The sequence below is a fragment of the Carassius auratus genome, chromosome 31, assembly GCF_003368295.1.
Source record: "Carassius auratus strain Wakin chromosome 31, ASM336829v1, whole genome shotgun sequence".
Classification (NCBI taxonomy): domain Eukaryota; kingdom Metazoa; phylum Chordata; class Actinopteri; order Cypriniformes; family Cyprinidae; genus Carassius; species Carassius auratus.
This window is the reverse complement of record NC_039273.1, coordinates 26018682-26038615: the sequence shown is the minus strand read 5'-3', so window position 1 is coordinate 26038615 and position 19934 is coordinate 26018682. Positions and strand designations below refer to the sequence as shown.

Sequence of the window (19934 nt, the reverse complement as noted above, 5' to 3'; positions counted from 1 at the left end):
GTCGACTAAAATAAGACTAAAATCAATAACAGATTTACTAGACAATTTTTTACAGCTGGTATAGGAAACAAACTTAACCAAAATATATAAAACACAAATTCAACTTTATTTCACCACAACTGTGTCTTTATTTCGATTCAAAAGCTTTTATGCAGCAATTATATGCCAATTGACCATCAATAAAAGAAAAATAACCTTAGGTCCAGGACCTTAAAGCTTACAGCTGAGCTGAACAATAAGTGCATACATTTAAAGTAAATATTTAATAAGTTGGCAGCTAGGTGGATAAAAAAAGTAACAAGATTTTATAAGGTATTAATTTGTCTAGCAATATTGTATGTTTTAAATACTACAATATTGCTAGATTTGTATGTATAATGATAGGATGTGAACATTCATGTTTCACATGACTAATATAGAAATATTTGTGATATTGTCAACAAGTAGAACATTATAAAATATACTAAACATTAGTATTAATCAAATGTATTTATCATGATATTACGTATTAGTATTGTGCTCGCATCTAATTTGAAGAAGGGGCTATTTTACAGTACTTTTCAGTTCGTAATATTTAATGCTACAACATCTACGCACTGCACTATTCCAATTTTGCTTAGCTCAATAAACAAAAGAACATCGTTGTAAAATTACATTTGAGAAAATGTCCGGGTGGCTCGTCTGTAAATGTCTTTTCAAATTGGTTGTGTTCTTGCCACGAATGAGCGCTCTGCGTGCTTTACACTTTGTTTTGTTTTGTTCGTCGTCAAACGTGAAGTGAGCTGTGGACATTTTGTCGCTCTTTTAGACAGTAGGGACTTTAAGCAACAGCTGCGAATGGAACGGCTACGGCGACCGGAAGTTTGCCGTCACACCGCTGTAGCCAAGAACGTAAAAGTCACTAAGCAACGGTAAAACAGAACAGCGCAACGCAGCATTAATTCATTTATTGAGATCCAAAAAAATATATAATTTAAAAAAGCAAGAGAAGGATTGCTTTTGGCGTTAAATGACAATCTTTTGTCAGAAGAGGAGTTTTTAATATTGTATGATGTAAATAAGTCTAAAAACATAACATTTATTTACCTAACCTCTCACGTTGTAGCGACTCCGGCAAATCAGCTGTTCTCCCGTAGTAGACCGTTAAATTAGGTCACAAAGTAGCAGTTAAATTCGCGCAGGCGCAATACAACGCCAGAATGGCGTTGCCGTTCCACCAGAGGCTGTTGCTTAAAGTCCCTATCACCTCTTCGAATGCCGACTTCCCGGGAGCTCATAAAAACTGAAAACCTTCGCTTCACGTCTCAATAAGTCAGGCTCTGATTGGTTCTCTTCTCTCATGCAGTCTGTTCTGTTTTGCCGGTTCTTTTGCTCATTCCTCGCATCTCTCCCGTCTGCTGATTTGATTTTCGTCACAGTCTATTTTCGTCTCGTCCTTTATTCGTTGACGATAATGTCAATCAATTTAGTCATAGTTTTAGTCTCCATCAGTGCCTTCTATTTTAGTTTTCGTTTCGTTTTCGTCGGCAAAAATATATTCGTGACGAAAATAATGACGAAAATATTTAGTCAACGAAATTAACACTGGTTGGATATAACATAATTTGAAGTCTTACTGATATCTGTTTGAATGGTGCATTTTAACATTTAGTGACTTTCATTATTAGTGCCTTTACACTATGTTTTTTAACTTAGAGCCAAAGTTATTTTCCGTGGTAAATTGTGCCACAAATGCTGTCGCATCTCAACATTTCTTCATAACTTGCTCACAACAGCATGTCTGTCCATCATCTAGACCAGCACCCAGCAAGCCTGAATTTTATGAAACTTCATGTTGGTCATATCCGGTGTTTTCAGTAAAACATTCTCGTACAAGAACTGAGAAATTTTATTTATTATCTGTTATTTTATTTATTATAATTTATTATCTGTCACGACGGGATGTAATGCATACTGTGCTGAGTGAGTCTTCAGCTTCTCTCAGCAGAAACACATGTTCCAGGTGTTGCAGTGACTGGTTGGATTTCATCACTAGCGTGTGAACGGCTTCTTCCACCTGGTTATACAGACACGTCACAGACTCCAGAGAGTCCCTGCAGGAGACAGAAAAGACACAGAGAAGTGTTGTGTGCTCTTAGCACCTGCACAGAACATACAAGTGCACTGTACATGTAACGCGAAGGGATGTACTGAGGGAAATACCTGACGTCTTCAGACTGAGCAAATCTAGACTCTTCCTTCCTCATCCTGGCCAGAATAGACCCGCCTTCTCTTTGGAGGGCGACCAATCGTGTGTCTTCAAGCACCATCTTCATGGAGCTCCTCTGCTCCTGGATGCAGGACTGGACATCCTGAACAATTGATTGAGTTAGTTTGGGGGCACCGTTCCTCAGGAGGTCAACTTAAATAAATGAGCTATTATATTTAGCATTTGTTTAAAATGAAGTTAGCAATTTTTGCAATTACAAAATTATATATATTATTATTATAATCATCATCATGAGCAGAAAAATGTGAGAAATCTTTTTTGATACTACTTTCAATTATAATCATTTTGTTATGTAATCATTTCCTGAACATATCTAATGTAAAAACATGCCAATGTGCCTTTAAATAGCGATGTGCAATATAACTGTACTATAACCACTGATTTTAGAGAATGTTTGCTTTTTTAATTTATTGATATTGGCTATATTGGATGTTTCATTTTGCATGCTCCTAGTTTCCATTTGAACTGCTAACACACACACTTAAAGTTTAAAATATATATATTGATTGCAGTGATTTTTCTTTCATTTAAACAAAATTGCATTGAATTTGACATGTCTCCGTTTTCTGACACAATTTGAAAATAATTACTGGCTTATCGTATCAGTTCAAATTTAAATATCTGTGCATCTCTAGCTTTAATGTTAAAAAACATGCACATGTGTACTGTATTCCTGGAGATTTTCTGAAATTAGCATCCAAAATTTACCTTTGCGGTGTCTGTTTTTTTAACATCAAGTCTTCTGATCGCAGTCTGCAGTAATGAAGATGCTGCTTGTAGGTCGAGTTGAAAGAGAGAAAGTTTCTGAAAGACACATATGCAAAACACACATTAGAAATTCTACATTTTAAATCTGTTTAGACGTCAAGTGTGCCATTATTCACTGAAAGACTAAAGACATCTTTCGGAAGGGCATTACTTGGTGTTTTTGTGACTGCTCTTCTCCTAACCTGGTGAAACTGTAGCCACTCTTCATGACTGTAAGGGAAGCTTCCGCCAAGGTCAGAGGTCAACTGCTGTCCATCAACCGTCTTATGAAGACTTTTCAATGACGTCACAACATCTATCTGAAAGAAATGATCGTGCACTTATAAAATGCCAAAGGAGATCCTGTAACTAATATGATTATAGTCTAAACCCCCAGATCTACACCTGGAGTTGAAGCTGTGTTTATCTGCTTTCGATGGTGGTGTAATTGCTGGGCAAACGAGTGTGTTTGGGAGTGTTAATTACCTGTAGACCAAGATGTTTTTCTGGTCGAGGATTTGCATCTTTATCAACAAGCATCAAGATAGTGTGCACTGCATGAAGGGCCTGCTCCTGTATAACACATGCACACACCAGACAAATGGAATAGTGTGTGACTACAGTTGCACTCTTGACTGGCATCTAATGGACAGGTTTGCATTGATGTTGGTGGTGGTGGCAGATCCTCACCTGAACCATGAGCAGTGATTTGTAGAACACAGAGGGCAGAGGGCACTTCCTGCTGTCAATCACTACGGTCAGCCCCAGCTCTCTGACCTCCATCCTGTAAAAACATACATCTTATGTTACATCATATATGATTCTGGCATTCATCTGAATAGGACATGAAGGAATGAAGGAATAAATATGTTTTTTGGCAGGAAAATTAAATAGCCATCTAAGTTCAATATTGTCAAAGCAATTAACAAGGATCAGCAAAGCCATCAGCCAATTGAAAAAAAAAAAAAAATTCATACAGAAATATAAATAAACCGGCATCAACATTTTTTTAAATGTGTGTATTTCTCAGCATTTTTAAATAGGATGGAAATATTAGCTGTAATATCAGCTCAATTGCTGACAATGATGATGCTATATAATAAATAGCAATATAATATGTAATAATGTAGCTTTATGAACTGTAAAGGATAATCATCCTGATCACCCAGTTGGGGTTTATTTTGGCATAAAAACTGGCTGATACTGATTGTACATTATTAGGGCTAGGCTTACTCACCAAATACATAAATACATACAAGGATATGAAATATTGATTTGTGTTTAAATCAAAAAACCTTAATCATTTTTATTAAAATAAGAAAATATATACATCATCAGATGATGTATATATTTTCATATTTTAATCAAAATGATTATGTACTGTACAAAACAATTGTCCTGAATTTATTGCATTTGTATGAACGTGAGAAAGTAGTGCAGGTTTCTGTTACCCGGATGAGCGGACTGATATACTTAAACGTTAAGCAGATAAATTTGTCATTTAATTTCATCCCGGTCCTCATTTTGGTTCTAGAATTATTAATTTGATCAAATATGTTAAATTACGTACATGTCCTGTCCTAATATAACATAACACATATAATACGTTATATTTCTTAATTCAAAATCGGCTCAGATTCATGTACAAGCGAGCCTGATAGGTTACTGAGGCCGTTTCACATCCGAGTACATGTCAGCAATGCATTTCACTGACTCTTACTGCCCTCTTATGGTGATTGAGAAGATTGCTCTCTATTTGGTACCTGGGAATGGAGTGCAGGTAAAGCAACAGTCTGCAAAACTCTTGAGGAGAGAGTTGAGAAGACGCCCAGCCTTTCCTGCCCCCGTAGACCTCAACCACAGCCCGGCCTACTCTGTCACGACTGCCTGGTATTGGTAAGAGAACATGTTGAGTTAAAACAACGTGTTTTAATTGACAGGATGATCAGATTTTTTTTGTGCATCTGTGTAAAGGCTTTGTCAGTTTAGCAACAAACATGACAGAATTTAAGAGTGAAAGCAGATCACTATTGTCTGGAGAAAACACTCAGAAAAGTTGTGCATCTTCTGTATTGGGATTGCACATGGCTGCATGCTAACTGCTAAATGAGGCTTGTCAAACTGTCAGACCTCAAAAACTGTCTAGAGAAGAGTCAGAACTTCTCCTTTTTTCTTGCCATCATAATTCTTTTTTCTTTATCTAGCAACACATGTGCATGTAGAAAGTTAGAAGTCAATTAGAAGGTAAAGTTAGCAAAAGTAACTTAAGTAAAGGTAAAGCAATGAGGGTATTCAGTGAATATTATGCCGTTTTCTTTTGTACCCTCATGTCATGTGTACCCTGAATTGTTGTTTTGCTTTGGGTGAACATAAATTGAGATGTTAGACCGAATTTAGAAACTCGATGGAATATTATTGTCAAGCTTATATAAAACAGCATGATAACAGTACGTCTATACAAGTTGTGTGTTACTGTATATTACAAGTCTTCTGAAGTCATAAAATAGTCTTATGCGAGAACTGACTTAAATTCTGTCATTAGTCACTGATGATTCTTTTATTGTATTGAATTATTTAAAATATGGCACTTTTGGTGTTCTTGGTCTCATTTGTCATAAGACGATGTATGGACTGTTTTTATTTTATTTTAGTCGATGAAACACAGTAAATGTGACAATTTCAATGTTTGAGTGAACAATTCTTGCTCAAAAGAACAGTTGCTTATGTTTTAGTCTTTGCATGGATCAGTCCTAGCCCTGAGCTTTAAACACTACACCACAAAAAATAAATTCACAATTAAAAACGGTCTAGGAGGCATACCTGGTAGACAGATGATGCCTAGCTGGAGAAGGCTCTTAATTGTGGAGTCCTGGCAAGATAAAGTCACCTGAGCTCCATTCTCAGGCTGGTCGGTCAAGAGATGATCATCATGTGGTTTCTGGGGCACTGCTCCATTAACAGCTGGGGTTACAGCTTTTACAGATGTGTAGACATCTTAGAAAGACAGGAAATTACATTTATTTTCAACATTGGTATATATACCAACTCAAAGGATTATTAAATCATGAACTTATTGCACGACTGAAGAGATGTGTGTCACAGCTAGATGGAGCTGTTGATCTCACTTTTAGAAAATCTTGAAAAAAAAACTATAGACATCACCCTCCTCTTCCCATTTACAAAGACATCTAACAGTTTCCCCATAAAACGGGTGGATGTAGTTAGTTCTGATCCCTATACTTTTTTGTTCTTGGTCCTCATGAATGCTTTTGTTCTGTTCTGCTAAAGAAAGAAATCAGATGAAGGACTGCAGAAATCCCCATGTGGAACGCTGTGCATACTCTTGACCTTGGCCAGTGTCACATTGCTCTCTTTTAAGATGACCTTTCAGAAGAGTATATTTTCTCCTCCACAAATGACTGGGTCAAGGTCACCGGTAAATCAGTTGATTTTGTAATGGCGGGTGGCAAGTAGACATTGCCTCATAGTAGTTTAGTTTTTGCAACTGTTCATTTCAGTCATGTTTGAACATGCTTTTCATTTAAGGATAGAGATCTAAAAAACAGCATGTTGTCCAGACTTAAAGTTGCTTCAGATGTTCTTTTGACAACAATGTGAGATGCGGGGTAAAATCTGTATGCAATTAGTTGACACACAAAGCAAGGAACCACAGTAAATAATTGTTAGAATATTTTGTTTCGAAAACGCCTCTTCAAAATGCATGTAACAAATCAGAAATACTAGTCCCTTTTACATGCAGAAGTCTAACTTTACTTACCCTTTCTTGCTTCTTGATGCCTGTTTAAGTTTGGGGACACCAAATTAGCTGTGTGTTTTATTCCCTGGACAGGAGGCAACATGGGAATGATCTCTGGATAGACATCACTGCGGCTTCTATTGGTTGGCTTGTGTGATTGCAGACACTCTCTGTTTATTTCCGAGACTGAAGAGGATGGGCGGGATTTAGACCTGCTTTTACCTTTGATCACCTGTGCAGGTGAACCTTGGCCTCTTCCACTGAGTCTATCATCACAGAGGACTTTGTAATCCAAAGGCCTGTTCTCATTTTGGAAAAGGATCTGATTGCACTGGGGCTGAAATAGAGGAGGTGTTTGTTCCGAGGCCTGTGTTAGCTGTTTTTGTGATTTCTGTATTGGATTGAAACCCTGCAAACAGAGATTAGCTTCTTGTCTTTGACCACTGTGGTCAGGTAAAGCACTGAGTCCCATTTTGGGTAAGTGTTGGGTTTTGGCATGCTTGTGGGCACTAATCCGCAACTGAAATGAATCTTGTCTAAAAGAGTTGTTCAGACAGTGCTGTCTTTTGTCAGGTAATGCCTTAGTTCCTAGTACAATCTGATGTAAATCCTGTTGCCCTGTGAGGAATGACTTTTGTTGTTGTCTTGCTTGGACCATGCTAGGGATCTGTTGGGTCATATGTTGGTCAAGGGACTCTGCATTCTCCCTTGAACTACAGTCATGAGATATGCTCTGACTTGAGTTCTTTGGACTTTGCTTTTGTTGGACTGAGTTCTCAAAGGATTGCATCGAATTTCTGTCTGCTTGGTTTGGTGTCTGGCCAAATGTACAACTCAAAGGTTTAAGTCTAAGGCCAACTCCATATCCCTCACAGCTTGGCTCAGCCTCCCCTACATCTGTCCTTGTTTCATCTAGAGAAGGCAGCATACTTGCTCTCTCAAAATTCACAGGGTTTCGGAGGGCTGCCATGTAAGACTGCCTATACCTGCATTTGGATTCTGGATCATTTTGCATGCTCTCAGAGAGTTTGTTTTGCATGCAATGATTGCAGTTCTCTTCACATGGGTTAACACTGCTTTTTGGGGCAGGTTGAGCCATCGTGACTAACTTAAAGCCCAGTGGTTTTGTTGGTATTGCTATTTTGTTGAGGACAAAAGTCTCTTTCTCCTTGTTGAACTCCAACAGATCCACATATTCTCCTTCCAGCTCTCGGTTGTGCCTGCTGTCCCAGGTATTAGGAGATACCCTGCCAACAGGTTTTCCAGCAAAACTGCTCATTGGATGTCCTTGGTCAACCTTCACTAATCTGCTACCACCCTCCACTAGCTGAACAGAAACTGCCATCCCATCATTTGCTGGAAGAATTGTAGTTTCCATCTTAAGTGGTAAGAGGCCTACAGGTACCTGTGACTGTGACACATTCTCTGAAATCTCGGTTTTTATGTCATTCACACGGAGAGTTGGAGTTGAGCATGTCTTTGTTTCATGCCAGATGTTAGACTTGGGCCTGTCAAGGAATTCCGGGTTGGCAACTTCAGTCCAAGGTACCTTCACAACCCCATGGTCAGAGGAAAGCACACACTGACATAGAGGATTTCCATTACGTCCCTCATTTATTTCCCTTAGCCAAGACTCTGTGAATATGCATGGATAAGATGTCTCAGGGATGGGAGTCCCCTCAACTGCAGGACACTCCAGCAACCTGGAACCAGCTTGCAATGCCAGATTATCTTGCCCCAGGAGGTCTTCCGGCACAAGAAGACTTTTGAGGACGATTCGGGCTGACTGTTCTCCAAAAGGTTCCACCTGCAAGTAGAAATCTCCAGGTCGGAGAAGTAAAGGGTTGATGGGGGCAAGTTGGATCACCACTCGATCGCTCAGGCACAATGGCCAACCCTCACACCGGAACAGGACATCTGAGTATGACGCCTAGTGGGAGAAAGAAAGGGTAAAGCTAGTTTGTTGATTTGCAGATCATTTTGGATTGACAGATTTTATAACCACAAAATCCTTAATAGCTTGGGTCTTGATGCCGTTTATTGGCTTGCATGCAAACATTCTTGAATCCCCTTCAGAAGAAGCTGTCTCGGAAGGCCTTTGTTCTTTCTGAAGATAAAACAAAACAATCTTGTGCTGAGTGGACAAGGAAAAGTTACTTGCGGGATCTGTGCCATAAAAGTCCACATGGAAGAAATGTGTGCACAGGAAACTGCTTTCATCCTGCTCTGCATGCTAACATACTTTACTCTTTAAGGCTTAGTTCACCCAAACATGAAAAAACATAATAGACTTACTCCTCTCACTGTCCTTTTCCATACACTGAAAGCATACACTGAGCATGACCTGTCATGCATCATAAAAGTAGCCCACGCAAACCTATATTCCAAGTCTTCTGAACCTTTATGCTAAAGTTGAAGTGTGGAATGCATTTGTTTTGAGCATGAGTAGCTGTTTGTCCAGACAACATAAGATGAAATGGTAGTTTTGCAGTTGTGAAATGTATTCATTAAAACTCTTTCTCCTCACTTCACTTCTCAAATCTCATTGGATTATAGCATGCAAGCCTTTGGACTATGTACAACCTTCTGTACTCCACATAAAAAAAGGAATACAGGTTAGGAATGACATGAGGGTGAGTGAATAATGAAAATGTTTTCATTTTTGGATTAATTTTTTCTTTAAACTATTGAATTAAATTAAAATCACTTGGTAGGTAGGCTATTGGTCATTTTAGATGGTTGGCTTTTACTGAGGCACTTTCGAATTTTGATGGCCTTTTTTATTATTATTTGATTTAGCTGTGATTAGTGTGGTGTACTCACACAGGCAGCTTGTTGCACGCTCTCTAGGATATGTTTGGCTGGGATGAGGAAGTTCAGCAGGCACTGCAGTGCATCTCCATGGTAACGTTCCTCAATGGTACGAAAGAGTTGGCTGAGAACAGTAGGAGCGGTAGCCTCAAATGGAGGGAAAAGAGACGACAGGGCGCTCTGAATGGACCAGTCCAGAGAGGAAGGGTTCTGAGGTGGAGAAAGAGAGAGAATTATTTGTGAGGCTTAATAACTGTATCCTTTGCATGAAAATATATAACATGATATATTATACAGCAGTTATTGTGCATGATCCCTAAATGCTTTGTTTACAGATGTAAAATGAGGTTGTTGTCAAAAGCCTGTGGCAAAACCTTTTCATAATATCAACCCCTCCTAAATCTCACTTGTTACAGAACCAGACAAAAAGACAATGAAGCTTGTGTCACGTCAAGGTTTCACTGTCCTGGCCTAATTAAATCCACATTTTCCATTCTGTTGTCCACCATATGAAGGCAGTGTGTCTCTTGCCTAAGGCAATTTAAGTGGAAGAGATGGGCTAGGTTATCTAATGTGCATGGAAGAAATCACAATGCTACTGTATCCTGTATACCCTATATATTACCTTGCAGTTTAAGAGACAGTCAGTCTGTTTACCTTCTTAATGTTCATGTTTTGAACAAAGTTGATTTAGATAGAAAGGCATCTACACAAGCCATAATGAGTATTACAATTTCTCCTGTTTATTTCCCCTTTAGTGGGCATCTAATTGTGCTTAAAATGTTTGTGGGACATTGAAAGAGTGAGTTTTGTCCAAGAAAGATACACCTCATTTTAGATGGTTTACCTCAGCCAGAACAGATTTGTGTTATTAGCATACAGGTAATAAAAGGTAGAACAAAGAACGCATGGTCTGAAAAAGTGATATGATGCGAGGGAATTTGTGCTCTGCATTTAACCCATTCAAGCGCACAAACACACCGTGAACTCGACCCCCCCCCCCCCCCCCACACACACACACACACAATCCAAGACTTTTGGGTTATGTCCGACTTACTACCAATTAGACCACGGCTGATCCCCACATTGGGCCAGTCCTCCATAATGAAGATGTTGGGTTCACGTTTCATGTGTCGGACTTGGAATAATGTACAAAGCAGATAGAAAGCACAGGGAACAGTGTCTGGAAAACTAGTGAAATCTGTTCTCCTCCAGTCTAGATGAACTTGGTTTAAACCTTAAATGGATCCAGAATGGATAACTGTGTACTGCCAGTTAGAGGTTGAAACTCTTAAACCTTAAATGTTTAAAACAATTTTTATGAAGCCTAGTGCAATGATTAACTATAGTGAGAAATGCATGCTTTAGCCGTGTTAAGTTGTATGTTTAGTCTATTAATTTCTTAGCCAAACAGAAGTAGTGGCTTCCTGGGTAAGATGATTACAGTGTGATCTCAAAGAGGAAGTTTATGTCTGCTTCGGAAAACACAAGCATAAACAACACCCTTCCTTTTTAGGGAAAAATAACTTATGAAGTGTTAGTGCTATATCAGTATTAGTACTACATTCGATATATCAGTATTTGTTTTTAGTTTAAAGTTTTACTTTAATAGAGTTTTTTATTTATTTATGTGTTTTCTATACATGAATGATTCCTCCAAGTCTGCAGTTTATTGAATTACCAGAGAATCCCCAGTTTGAGTCATTTAATGATACAAACATTAGATGTTTGCTTTGTCATTTGCTCTTCAAAGAAGTATACACACACTGGTGTTTATCTGCACTAGACTTTCTCACCTTCTCAACATTTTCCGCTTGATATTTTCTGCAGTGATTTGAAGCAATTTGAATCGTAAGCTAATCTTCAGTGTGAATTATGATTTATGATCTTGAACAGAATTATAACAGGACCTTCCACAATGTGTTTAATGATTAATAATGTTGAACAATTGTGGAAAGACGCAATAGCCTTTTTGTTTAATCATTAACCAAAGTAGTTTTGGCCCATGCTTGCGTCTTGTTCTGGGTGGTCCGTCTCGGGTGCATGTGAAACCTCTTCTTTCCTCTGGCTGACTTTCTCATCCTTAGCCTTTCTTCTTCTTCAGTAAACACATCTGCATGGTGCAGATCACTCTCTTGTCATGGCTCTGGGCCCATCATTCTGTTTAACCCCCGTTACGTCTCCTGTTACTTGTCCACACCTCGGATTTCCAAACACATCCAAGTCAAACTTCATTTAACAAATCCTCAGGGTCCCAAATGAAGGATATCTGGAGCCTGGCATTGTTCCTGTAGTCTGGTATTTGCATTCAGGAGAATGTCAATTGCATTTCTCAGTGTTTTTGTAAATATCACCGTTAGATGAAGCCCTTGGCTGAAATTTGGACAGTTAATTTGATATCTGGAGATGAGGGTCTTTTTTAATGTGTGTAGAAACACTTTAAAGCACTTAAAAAAAAAAAAATGTCTGTCTTCTCACCTGCAAGAACCCTTATTTCAGTAGTAAAGTTTTGATGTGACAACTCTCAATTAAATCTACACATAAATATCCGTTGCTAAAACATATTTTCATTTGGCAGTGAGTGTACACGTCTCTCTGTAATTACATGACACAGAGCTCAACAGGTAATTGTAAGCTTCAATAATGTTTTAAACACACCAAAGCTCAGCTGTCATTAAATCTGAAGCTTTTTGCAGATGATTTCATAAATGCACCGTATACAACCTGTATCTCTGGAGCGTTGTATTTAGTGGTTTGCTAAGGCAAGCATCACTAATAGGTTACACACTTACCGAAGTCACAACTAGGGCTGGACCAGAATATTTGATTATTCAAATATTCGTTCTGTGGGTTGGCATTCGATTTTCAATTTCGAGATTCAAATATTATTATTATTATTTTTTTTTTTAATTATTATTATTTTATAATAATAAATAAGCGCTGTTCTGTAGTTTTATTAAAAGCGTATTAATTCTGAACATGTGGCGTGTCCATATTTCACCAAAATGCGACACTTCACTCCTCGGGTACACAGCGACACACTTGCCACGCGTGAAGACGGTTGTGAAGTGTCGGTTCTCGACATAATAAAAATGCAAACAGACAGACACACAGAGAATCCTGCCTTTATTAGAGAGAAGAATATGTTCAGCCCCTCCCTCCGAAGCTTCGAACATTCGGTGTTGATTACTTCTGAAGCTTCGAAGCTCCAAAAATTGTTTTCGCACCAGCCCTAGAATCAACAGTCAGTTAAGATTTTTATTGTGTGTCTTCCAGTCATTATTATTAATGTAATCATTACTAATACCATTACCAATCATTACTATTAATTTATTATTCATTATGCAAAAAGTGTGAAAATATTTAATTGTAAATTAAATTTTAATTGTGTACTTAGGATATAAATGCATGCTATGAAATTTGTTTTAACAAGACTATTTTGACCAATTCATTCCAAAAAATTTAAAAATGTAATTTCCAGCACAGGATGCTACATCATGTGAGGTTTGGGTCCCTGTTTAAAGAATCTTACATTTTAAGTACAGTTGCCCTCTGTCCTGCAAGTATCAGTCTACATGTATAAAGTCAAATTTTCATGGCCAAGGAGGTTTTATTTTCTGTGCAAGTACTGTACATTTCAAGTATAGGTTTCAGGCATGCCTGGGTTGGTGAACTTTAGTGCGCTAAAATGCAAAGGCCAATTTTGACTGTAATAGATAAGAGGCAGTGCTGTAACGTCAGCTTTAGACATGGTCTTTAGACATGGAATCCAACTGTAAATGCACAGTTTAGACTTTATTTAGAAATTAGGTGTGGTTCTTGAAGAGCTTCATTTACATGGGCTTCCTCCATATACACCCACAGATGGCCAGTTGCATGCATTTTGATTTAATGCTTTCACGACAGTTGTATAATTGTTTGTGCATGGGCATATGTGTCTAGCACGGGTGTGAAAATAATGCCTTTGGTGGAAATCACATAGGGGTGAAATTTTGCATAAAATATTCCTGTCAGAATTCTGTTAGTTGACAAATGAAACTAGAAAGAGCGTAAAAGTGTGTTTTAAGGGAGCTGTTTTTATTGGAGTTCAAGTCCACTGGGCCAAAACGAAAAGCATGCAAAAAATAATGTGTCATGCAGTAAATAATAAGTCTTGACTTGTGCATTTGGCATGGGACAAAAGAGGCACTCCGAGGCTTTAAATCCTTCTTTTCAAACTCTGTAATCACTTCAGTCTTGCACAAAGAACAGAAAAATGTTAAAAGTATAAGTTCTTGAGGTTAGAAAGTCCATGTGCACTCTTGAGATAAACACTAATCTAACCTAAACGGGATTCTTCATCATCTGTAAGCTTTGGAAAGTCTCTTATTTCAAGCTGTCAGATTCCAGTAATTGTGATCTGTTTCTCCCAGCAGCTCTCCTTCTCTTCCTCCTCTCCTCCCTCCCTCTTCAGGACAGTGTTGTCTTTGTCTCTGTGCCACTGTGCTTTAAGTCCTTAGAGAGGGAGTTTGGCACAATGGAGCTTTCTCACACCATGGCCCTCACTCATCATACAAACATCTACAACATCTGACAAACTACTCCTCGATTAACTCACTTGTCTGAACGCGGTTTTCAAAATAAAGGTTCTTCAGTGGTTCTAAGATTACGTTCACAGTAGCACTTTTGGTGCAATGTGTAATTTGTCTACACATCTTCTCGGTTTCTCACACCATAATGCATTTCTCATTGGCTTAGAGTAAATCGCCTTCGTAAATTTCTTGGACTAGTGAAAGCACTTCATAAAAACAATGTCCAGAAACAAACAGAGTCTAAACTACAAGCTTCAAATCTACATATTATCACAAGCTAGACTTCAATCCTGCTTATTTCTAACTTGAAATCCATTGTTATTCTAAGAATAAAATAAACTCCGATACTTTGATCTCCTGAGAAACAGACAATACAAACATACACTGAGACACCCCACCGAGTGGAGGTGCAGGAAACACCTCTCTCATATTTGTTATCAGTTCCTTCTCATCCCCTTCCTCACCCATCCTCCCTCCACTTGGTTTACTCAGAATGCTCAATAGTATAATGTTCTACATGGATACAAGTAATATTTTCAATCATGTTTGGTATCATTTGAATAGTCTCTGGGCAAGTGGTCCAATGGTCGAAATCTTAAAAGATAGTACAGATCCTAAGATATTTTGCTTACTGTAACGGGAGTGCCCTTTTTTCAGGGTCTTCCATGTAAATTACCTTCTGTTCCCTTTGAGGTGTAAACTACTCCGGTCTGGGGCCTGGGTTGATGCAAATTCCAATTGTTTGTAAATGCCTCCATTTGGGGGATGTTTTGTATTTTAAGGATAGCAGCAAAAGAATCAGGGCTTTCTGTAGCTGGAATGAACCCGTGGAATGAAGGGTGTTCACACATTTCATACTATGTATTTTACTAAAAATCTGTTATACATCTAACTCTAAGATTCACCTTTGAGAATTTGATGCCTTGTATTGTTTTGAATTGGCTATGTAATCAACATGACTTACTCTGAAATTATTTTCTCAAGTAGATTAAGTGAAGGTGTATGTTTCTGCAAATCTGCATCTAGGGTTAAGTGCATATCAGATCTTAGCCTAAATGGAGCTTGGAGCACATCAGCTGAGATTTTTAGACTTCTGACTTACTGCTTTACTCTAGCTAAGTTGAACTTCGTTGCATTAACTGTGGGGGACTAGTTATAGAAGTGGTCATAACCGCTGGTTATTATCTCCGCTTTAGTTAAGTTGTACATAGTTATTTAACTGTCGGGGCTAGAAAATGAGTTCTAGCATAACCACTGATTATTGTTTTGGGCTTTAACTAAGTTGTACATTGGTAACTGTAGGGGACTAAACAGAAATACTATTTAAAGAATGGTAAGCATGGGCGACCTATTAAATAGTATTAGTCATAACCTCTGGCAGATGATTAGACTGGAGAGTTTGTCTTTCAACCTAAGTTCGAGGTCATACTATAATGGAGTCAGATTAGAATTAAACTTAAATTGAATAACTTTGCATGCTGAAAAGACCGAACACGCAAGAAACCTTCAGCCAGCACTGGATCCCTTCCTTGGACCAAGTGTACCTTACAAGATAAAACATTCACTTTGCATGCCTTGTTTTAGAATGAAATTATTTTATTATACTTGAGTTAGTACTGCTTCTTCTATGTATGCACTAATTGAGAAACAAAATATGTAAATAGATTTACATTTAGCAGGATCCCATAGGTCCTCAAAGTCTTAAAAAAGTATTTGAATTCAGTTTTATCAAATTTAAGAATGGTATTTAAATAGAATAGAATATAATAGAATGGTATTTGGTGATGAAAAAAAGGAATTCTGATATGGCTTAATTTGTGCACCATCTCTACTGCATAATTCATCTCTCATTGGCTTATAATTGTCTTTATACATTTCTTGGATTCTTTGCATCTTTTGCAATCTATTTACCACATATATATTAAGCCTTAATGGAGTTAATGCAAGTGTATACAGATGCAATGAATGCTTCAAGTGTAGACAGCTTCAATAATTATGGTGCTCAAGTGTGTAGATGTTCTCCTGAAGTGGTGATGCCATAAACCATTTTTGGTTCCCTAAATATAAGATCATATGAACCAACATTTTAATAATCGAAAGAACCTTTTTCCACTATAAACAACCTTTTGTGGAATGGAAATCTTCCGTGGATGTTAATACAAATAAAGAAACATTTAAGTCTATCATCACACTTTGCTTTTTTGGCAATATCTCTTTTATATCCATTTATCCATTAATGAATCTCTCACAGACACTCCAGCAGCACTTGAGCATTTATTTCCAGAACACATTAAACCTTAAACAGCCATATATCTCCTCAGACATCTGCAGGTTTGTCTCTGAGCGCTGCCAACTTATTTTTACAGCTCTTATATATTTTATTAACTTTCTCTCCAGTATGACCTGCTGATGAAGCAATGTTCTCTGGTTTCTCCCTGAGATCCAAGACTGCAAAACTGACTCCAAATGATCGCGGATATCATATTTCATTTGATTTTGATTGAGGGTCCTAGGACTTGTTTCCAAAATAAATATTGGCAACCCAAAACACGTGAAAGTCTATGAATGTATCACGGCTCTATAGCATGCATGCTGGGATTGCTTATGGCTCCCTGAACTTCAGAATGATTGAAGCATTGCGTCAGGTGGAAAAGTGAAAGAAAGAATTGAGAATGTTACCACAATTTTGGCAGATACACCCTGAAAATCTGGATTTAAAATCAGTAAGATCTGGCAACCCAGTGTATGTGTTGTTCAGAAAACCCCTTTCTTTCCAGGATGTTTTGTAGGGTACTGTGACATCATGTGACTGGGAACATCTGGATGATGAACAGCATGCTAGTAACAAACAGCCGTAAATCTTCAGATTTCTCTTTGTGCGCTCGACATCAACTCGGCGAGGTCAGAAGGACTGATTCTTTTGAGGGGAAACTGCATAAAACATCAGAGTCATCTCACAGTATGTTGATGATTATAAAAAGCCCTTAAAATATATTTTATGACATGTCAGACATTGGGTGGTCACCTTCAGTAAAATTATGTTTTAACTCTGCAGAGTTACAAGAATAAAAATTTATATTTCTTTTTTATTTTATGTCCTGTCCTTAAGGCATCACACCGACAGTCTTTCAACAGCTGTAACCCACTCACTTGTTTATTATGCCAAAACTAATCTATAAAACCACACTGGGGATTTGATCCAAAACTTAGTGAGCTCCCTACATAGGCAGTGTTTTAAGTAGTCATAGGCACATTCTTCACGTAAAGGCTTTTTTAAAACTAACTTTAGCCAAATCCTCATGCAGCATCATTAGTACTGTATACCAATCCCAGAATGCATTGTGACGGCAAGTGATGGAAATGCAGATTTGTAAATATGCACTTTTAGATAATCACTTTATCTAAGTGATGTGCTAAGGATGGAGGATAAAAGTATTACCTCAATATTTATTTCCATATCATTCAGTATCAATATCTTTCATATTTATTTTATGCCATTAATAGGGAGCAAATGCATTTCACATGTGTTTAAACCCTGAGAGATAAACCAATATTAATATAAACACAAGTTGTTTGTTTACAATTAAACTCTGCAGAATAAGCTAGCTTTTAATTTAGGCCCAAATTAAATGTTTTATCTTTCCCTATATTTTCCTTCTTTTACAATTCCATGATTTGGAATGATTAAAATGTATAATAAAAATGGTGTCTCATGAAATTAAATCACAAAAATGTGAACAATCTAATTGTTTTTTTTTTTAAGTGTAGTCAAATTAGAATATACCAAATAATTTACCTATACACACTGCTGATGTTTACTACTCATGATATCTGACGCATGCACACACGTTTGTTTTTGTGTAAAGTGTGTTCATCCCATAGGTGTAATGGTTTTTATTCTGTACAAACTGTATATTCTATGGCCCTTCACCAACCCTACACCTAACCCTAACCCTCACAGGAAACTTTGTGCATTTTTACTTTCTCAAAAAAACTCATTCTGTATGATTTATAAGTGTTTTGAAAAATGGGGACATGGGTTATGTCCTCATAAGTCACCCTCTCCTTGTAATACCTGTGTCATACCCATGTCATTATACACACACACACACACACACACACACACACACACATATATATATATATATAGTCTAAATACATTACATAATTTTTTTTCCATGTTTTATTGTGTATATAAGATGGTTAAAATTTTGTTTTTTATTTATTATTAATGTCATACAACCAAAAAATTTTGTTTTAATGTATCAAATTTTGAAATAATTATATATAATTATTTATTTTTAGAAGTCCACTTTACTACACAATGGTGATGTATTTCTGATTAATGAACTTTTTTTTATTTTGGCAGTTTAAATTGAATATTTGTATAGATGTATTTGTAGCCACTCATTCACACAAGCAGATCATGAAGGTTTTAGCGACATGTTGTTTAGATGTAGGCTACATATTGAATAGTACTCAAGTTTAATGTTCTTTGATAAACAAGAGCTGCAACAGGCTGAGCACAGTGTGACTGTTGTATGTGTATGAATGTGAGAGCTATCAGTTAACCCCTGCACGAGAAATCAAGTGTGCAGGTAACTAGCCGCTCAACTCTCCAAACAACTCTCACAGGACGTCCCAACACTTCTGTATGCATATTACAACCTGTCAGGTAATGTTACATGATCACATCTATGTTTGTATTCAGTGTCAAAGCCATGTGTGTTACTGTAACATGCTTTTAAATGTCACATCAGCGATCTGTTGTGCATGTCATATGCAGAAAAGTGTGTAGGTGAGAAAATTACAGTAGGGAGTTTTAATTTAGCACTTTAATGCTAAAGTTCAGGAGACTTTTATCAATGTTCCTACAAAAATAAATATTTAGTGTTTTTTTTTTTCCAAAACCATTCTGTAATCAATTCTAAGCTTTGAACCAAACCAACTGAGATGAAAGTATTGCAGATGGATGATAAATGTATTGAAACATCAACAAAAAAGACAAGGGTACAATACTTTTTGGAGTAGTGTACTTTAAGTTTTCTCTCTGAAAATTTGGCAAATAAACATTGAACACTACAGCTTCTATACAGCATGTACTACTGTTCAAAAGTTTGGCGAGAGCTGAAATTATTATTATTATTATTATTTCTGTGATACACAGCTGTATTTTCAGCATCAGTCCTCCAGTCTTCAGTGTCACATGATCTTCAGAAATCCTGAAAATATGATGATTTACTGCTCAGGAAACATTTCTGATTATTATCAATGTTGAAAACAGGTGTGCTGCTTCATATTTATGCAGAAACCATCATGCATTTTGTTTTTCATAATTCTTTGATGAAAAGTAATAAAATAACAGCATTTAATTGAAAACAGAATTTATTAAACATTTTCTTAATCTTTTGTAACATTGCAAAGGTCTTTTCTGTCACTATTGATCAGTTTAATGCATCCTTGCTACAATAAAGTATTTATTTTAACTGACCCCAAACTTTTGATTGGTAGTATATCATCACTAGTCTCAGAGCTCACTTATGTCTGTTGTGAAGTTATCGGTGAAGACAATAAATGGGATCGGACACTTCTCATTTGACAATAAAACCAGAAATATTGGAAAATCACCACATGTTGGTGAAATTGCAGATAAATACAGTACAAACAATATAATCATCTGAAGGGAGTGTAGACTGGTTTCTGCTCGGCAGGTTTATATCGCAGTTGCCATGAACTCCAAAGGTCTGAATCCTCAAACATGCATCAAACACACTTAGAA

The 19934-nt window shown here is 37.2% G+C and overlaps 1 protein-coding gene across 2 annotated transcripts in view; it reads right to left on the bottom strand.

Annotated features, from left to right (window-relative positions):
* Positions 1 to 19934, bottom strand: part of LOC113050984 (uncharacterized) — a 34851-nt gene that overhangs the window by 13907 nt on the left and 1010 nt on the right. For both annotated transcript variants that reach the window (XM_026214524.1, XM_026214523.1), the window contains exons 2-11: positions 9597 to 9794; positions 6795 to 8703; positions 5837 to 6010; positions 4780 to 4903; positions 3707 to 3800; positions 3503 to 3589; positions 3220 to 3336; positions 2978 to 3073; positions 2203 to 2351; positions 1955 to 2093 (exon numbers count right to left, since the gene is read on the bottom strand). In XM_026214524.1, the coding sequence (XP_026070309.1) occupies positions 1955 to 2093; positions 2203 to 2351; positions 2978 to 3073; positions 3220 to 3336; positions 3503 to 3589; positions 3707 to 3800; positions 4780 to 4903; positions 5837 to 6010; positions 6795 to 8703; positions 9597 to 9794 (3087 nt within the window). The remainder of the gene's footprint in view (positions 1 to 1954; positions 2094 to 2202; positions 2352 to 2977; positions 3074 to 3219; positions 3337 to 3502; positions 3590 to 3706; positions 3801 to 4779; positions 4904 to 5836; positions 6011 to 6794; positions 8704 to 9596; positions 9795 to 19934) is intronic.